Source organism: Drosophila teissieri, chromosome X, assembly GCF_016746235.2.
Source record: "Drosophila teissieri strain GT53w chromosome X, Prin_Dtei_1.1, whole genome shotgun sequence".
Lineage (NCBI taxonomy): Eukaryota > Metazoa > Arthropoda > Insecta > Diptera > Drosophilidae > Drosophila > Drosophila teissieri.
Window position 1 is genome coordinate 19,421,482 of NC_053034.1, and position 4,606 is coordinate 19,426,087.

A 4,606-nucleotide genomic window follows, 5' to 3' on the forward strand; every position below is an offset into this window, starting at 1 on the left:
CTCGACTTGAGAATGACCTTTAAATTTGCTCATTTACTTCAATACATTCGTTAGGTAGCCAATGATTTTGATGAACATATTTCATATGATTTATTAAATTAATATAACAGATCGTTGCACCTAGAATTAAAATTAAGGATATTTTTAGATAATGGACACATTTTTGCCCATTTTGACGTTGGTACGAACGGATAGACGAACGGACAGACGAACGGACAGACCAACGGACGGACCCACGGACAGTCGCACATGGCTAGTCCTAATCCTCATCAAGAATATCTATAAACTGCCCCTTTAAATGATCTCGTATACTTCTTTACTATCATATATATTTTAAATGTTTTACCAATTTCTGAAAGAACACAGTAGTGCAGACGACAATTACACGTAATTTAGTATCGTTTATGTCTAGGGTATTTCCTGCTTCGGTGAGTCTGTGGCTGAGGCCTGAGTATGATAATCATCACCAGCACGTCCTTAAGTCTGAGAACTGAAATCAAAAGTGATCACAGAAGTGACATTGACGTGAACTGCGCTGAATGCTGGAATACGAAATATTTTGGTCGGGCAATTAAGTTAATCGCCGGTTAAATTGTTACCTCAGATATAAGTACACACATATGTACATATGTATGTAGGCATGTGCATAGAAGAAAGTCAGATATACTTATGCGCTAATTAGTGCCGCCATATGCATGTCTCAATTATCCGCTCGTACTTACATGCAAACATATGTATTCTAGGTGTATTTGCGGTTGCCTATGAGGTCATAAGCCCTGTGACTCAGTTATTTTGGCCCAAAAGCTTTATCAACAGGTGTCAGCCCATATTCCACGCCATACATGTTTGCCGTCTTTGTTTTCGTTTGTTTTCGTTTGGCTTCTTTTTGCTTTTTTGCCTTACGAAGGGGGCGGCGAATTATATGGGCGTTGCTCGCCTAATTATAACAATTGTGTGGGCGTGGTCCAGGAAGATGACGTACCCGATCTGCTAATTCAGCTTGTTTATCGTTAGTCACTAAAACTGCGCAGCTGCGTGCGGAGCAATAATTTGGCAAATTCACGATCTTAAATGCGCACGAATCGCATTTATGTGTGTATATATGCTGGTTAATTCTTCGGAAAAATATTTCCGTCGATTTTCTTCTAGATATTCCTTAAAAGTTGTATGACTAACAAAAAAAACGAGTTGAAACAATTTACATTTAGTTATAAATTTATTTTTCGTACAAAAGTAGTTGGAAGCCTAAAAAGACAATCACTTATGAATTTAAATTAATATATAAAAATAATAGCACAGTCAAATTTTTCTGGAAAAGAAAGGGATTATATCTATATGGCCGAAATGCTATTTAAATATCTTACCTCTTGTTTGCCATTCCAGGATGCAAAAGTGGCAACAAAAAGTATTTAATTTTGTGAGAGGCCGCAAAATCACGCAGTACTAAGATTTATCAAAAAGTGCCAATTCCAAAATTTACATAAAGAATGCTGCATTTCCTGGAAAGAATATTTATATGTTTTAAAATAAACAAAATACGCTTTAAAATGGTATAATACCTGCGTATGATCATTAATCCTTCTTACGTATAAAATTCAAATAGATCCCTGGACGAAACTCTCAATGGTCCTTTAAAAAAAAAAGGTCTTTAAACTCTTTTACACCAAATTGATGCGCAGATAGCTTACTCTTGTCCTTTGCCTTTCTTGTAGTGCTTGCCGTGTTAATGTAGTAGTTGCCTTCCTGTTCGCGGACTACGCCCTTCCTGATGAACTCATTTAAGGCCTTGTTAACTGGGCCCATTACTTTCCTCACCTGGGTGCTGGCAGTGGTGCTCACCGCCCTCAGGATCACCTTTTTGGGGGCGGAGCCACCCACGACCATTATGGATTCGAGCACCAGCTGGCTTATTTCCGTTTTGCCAGGCGGCATTTGAATGGCAAGTTTTTGCAGTGTACAAATGATTGCAAGCTAATTGGTCCGAACACGTCGTAGCTGAAATGAAATTTAATCTGTGATAATCAATGAAGTTTTCCAAGCCTACTTGGTGTGCCAAACAACCGAACTGCCAGTAGAAAACATTGTCTAGATCTTAAGTTTTTGTATTTAATGATGCATTTGCACAACTGAAAACTTTACATAAATTAAGCTTAGAGACTAATTAAAAAAAAAAAACGATCCCACGCTGCAACCGCATCAAAGTCTCATGCCCGCCAAGGCCAATCCAAGTGCTATGGTCACGGTGGCGCCCACCGAGCTGGCGATGATTGCTCCCCCATTGCGGTAGCCATAGGATCCCGGGTAGTTGGGATCCGGCCGCACGCCCATGTAGCCCGGCTGACCGGGCTGGCCCACCTGGTTGCCGTAGGAGAAGGGGCGACCGTGCTCGTCGGTGCCGCTCACGTAGTAGGCTCCATTGCCGCCCGCTCCGCCGTAGGAACCACGCGAATCGATGCCGGCGTATCCGTAGCTGTACTGCGGATCCTGGCCACTCAGACTTCCCGGCGGATGCATCCCGCTGGACTGGGCGTTCGAGTAGACGCCCACGCCCGCCGCATTCCCATTGTTCCAGTGCACCGTTCCCGCCTGGGCATCCACTGGATTCAAATGATATAAAGTTCAGTTAGTGTTGGTAACCAGTTAAAAGGTAATTCCCGCGATCACAAAACAACCGCCTCTCCTGTATGAAAAAAAGCTGACATGGCCCTTTCAAACTGAGACCAAATCATTTGTAAATCATTTTTGGTAAATGAAGAAGGCAATTATCCATTTTATAAGCTTCTCAAGTCAGTTAAAAATGTTAAAACTTCAACCTGAAATTGCCGAATTTTTAAAGCATTTAAGGTAATTGAAACTGTGAAATCTCCGTAATTAGGCATTAAAAAATACATTTTATTGCGTTTCGAAAGAAAAGATCAATATGAAGTGATGGGAATATTCCAGTGCTAAATTCTCCATCAGAAGTTTAAATTGATATTTGTTTACTTGGCACTGTCAAAATGGTATAGTATGTAAGAGTACGCTGCGTTATTTGCCATGGAGACGCCGCTGAGGCTTATATGTTTATTTATAGTAGGATTCGTGCGACTTTTCATGCACTTGAATTTCATGGGACCGTTTCACTCACCAGCACTTAAATTAACAAGTGCCAACGCGATCACAATGACGATCAGAATGCGATTGAAATTCGACATGTTTTCCGAATGCGCGTTTGACTCAAACTAAACCGCTTCCAAAGTGCCGTTGACGGTTTTAAACTCGATTCCCAAGCCCGGCTCTCAGTCATTAGCAACAATAGCGATTTGCTGCCTGAGTCATCTTTGTTGGTGTTTATTTACTCAACTTGAATGGGGCTGTAGTTTCGCAGGGGTATGGTCGATATAGGCACTTTATTGAACATGCCCTCTTAAAAAACACTAAAATGCTTATCAGGAATCGCTGGACATTAAGTTGCCATACCTATCAACTACAGGAAATGGTATTGGGATACATATAACGAGAGAAAATAGGTAATATATTTGGGTGAAATGTCAGAACTAGGTATCATATAGTACAAACATACACTCACAGATTGGAAATATATCTCCCTGCAGCCAAATGATCCCTTTAATGAAAAATGGTAGGCTGTATGTAATGGGTATCTAATAGTCGGAACACTCTTATCAATTCCTCAGCACAATTCAATTAATTACTATTTAATATTAAATTTAGCTTTAATAATATCTACATACGTACATACCAATGTGGATGTAAAAGATACCAAGTTCATTCATTGTTGAAACAATCTTGTTTTTATTTGCATATGAGATTATTTTCTCTTCGATCAAAAAACATAGCTTACATCGTAGCTTATTTCCCAATTGGGAACACGCAACTTAAAGCACTTTGATGTTCGAGTCTCGAAATACTTTTTGTTTTGCTGTTTAGAACACGATAATTGGTTGGGTCATTAATGATATGCACGACACGGGCCAGGGTCATCATGGGTTAAGGTGTGCTCCCATGTTGGCTTGCCCCAGAAGTCGAGATACTTAACATAGATCTCCTGGGGAATGCCGAGTCAGTCTGCTTTGATGATCGCCCGAATTGCATTCAAACGAATCTTCGTTGATCTTTGATGACCAAGTATATTTACATATTTACATCTACACATTTACATGTATATTGTTGTCCAACCATTTCGCACCTTTCAGGTGATGCATATGGGGCGCTTTGGGGGGGCGGAGAAACAATGCAGGCACGTTGTGGCTGCCGTTCGACCAAAAATATACATACACATGTAGAAAATGAAAAGCCCACAACACAATTGGTGGGCAAGTGCGAATTGTTTGCTTTCTCAGTTGTGACGTAAAGCAATTTGGGTCGGCCGATAGGGTAATGCTCATGGAATCCATGCAGTGCGGTTCGAAACAATTCAATAGCTTATGTTTGTATTTTTGCAGCTCTGCAGGAGGGTAGATAGTGAAAGTGAATAGTGAATAGTGGCTTCTGCCATTCGACTGATATGTTCATTGACGACTATTCATACCCATTGCTCGCGCAGTAAAAGTTTGTATGGAGTTTTCGAAATTAGTTAGATCTGTTAATGTAAAATTGCAATTGATCC

General features: G+C 40.4%; 2 protein-coding genes across 2 annotated transcripts; both read right to left on the bottom strand.

The window, feature by feature from the left end:
• Positions 1 to 1,197: 1,197 nt before the first annotated feature.
• On the bottom strand, positions 1,198 to 2,036 carry LOC122624344. The gene is made up of 4 exons (XM_043803848.1): positions 1,689 to 2,036; positions 1,560 to 1,629; positions 1,365 to 1,499; positions 1,198 to 1,309 (listed from the first exon to the last, which is right to left on the bottom strand). The coding sequence occupies exons 1-2, from the start codon at positions 1,930 to 1,932 to the stop codon at positions 1,583 to 1,585; spliced, it is 291 nt and encodes a 96-aa protein (XP_043659783.1). The 5' UTR covers positions 1,933 to 2,036; the 3' UTR covers positions 1,198 to 1,309; positions 1,365 to 1,499; positions 1,560 to 1,582.
• Positions 2,037 to 2,086: 50 nt separating this feature from the next.
• LOC122624343 (collagen alpha-2(I) chain) lies at positions 2,087 to 3,243 on the bottom strand. The gene is made up of 2 exons (XM_043803847.1): positions 3,128 to 3,243; positions 2,087 to 2,597 (listed from the first exon to the last, which is right to left on the bottom strand). The coding sequence occupies exons 1-2, from the start codon at positions 3,192 to 3,194 to the stop codon at positions 2,197 to 2,199; spliced, it is 468 nt and encodes a 155-aa protein (XP_043659782.1). The 5' UTR covers positions 3,195 to 3,243; the 3' UTR covers positions 2,087 to 2,196.
• Positions 3,244 to 4,606: the final 1,363 nt, after the last annotated feature.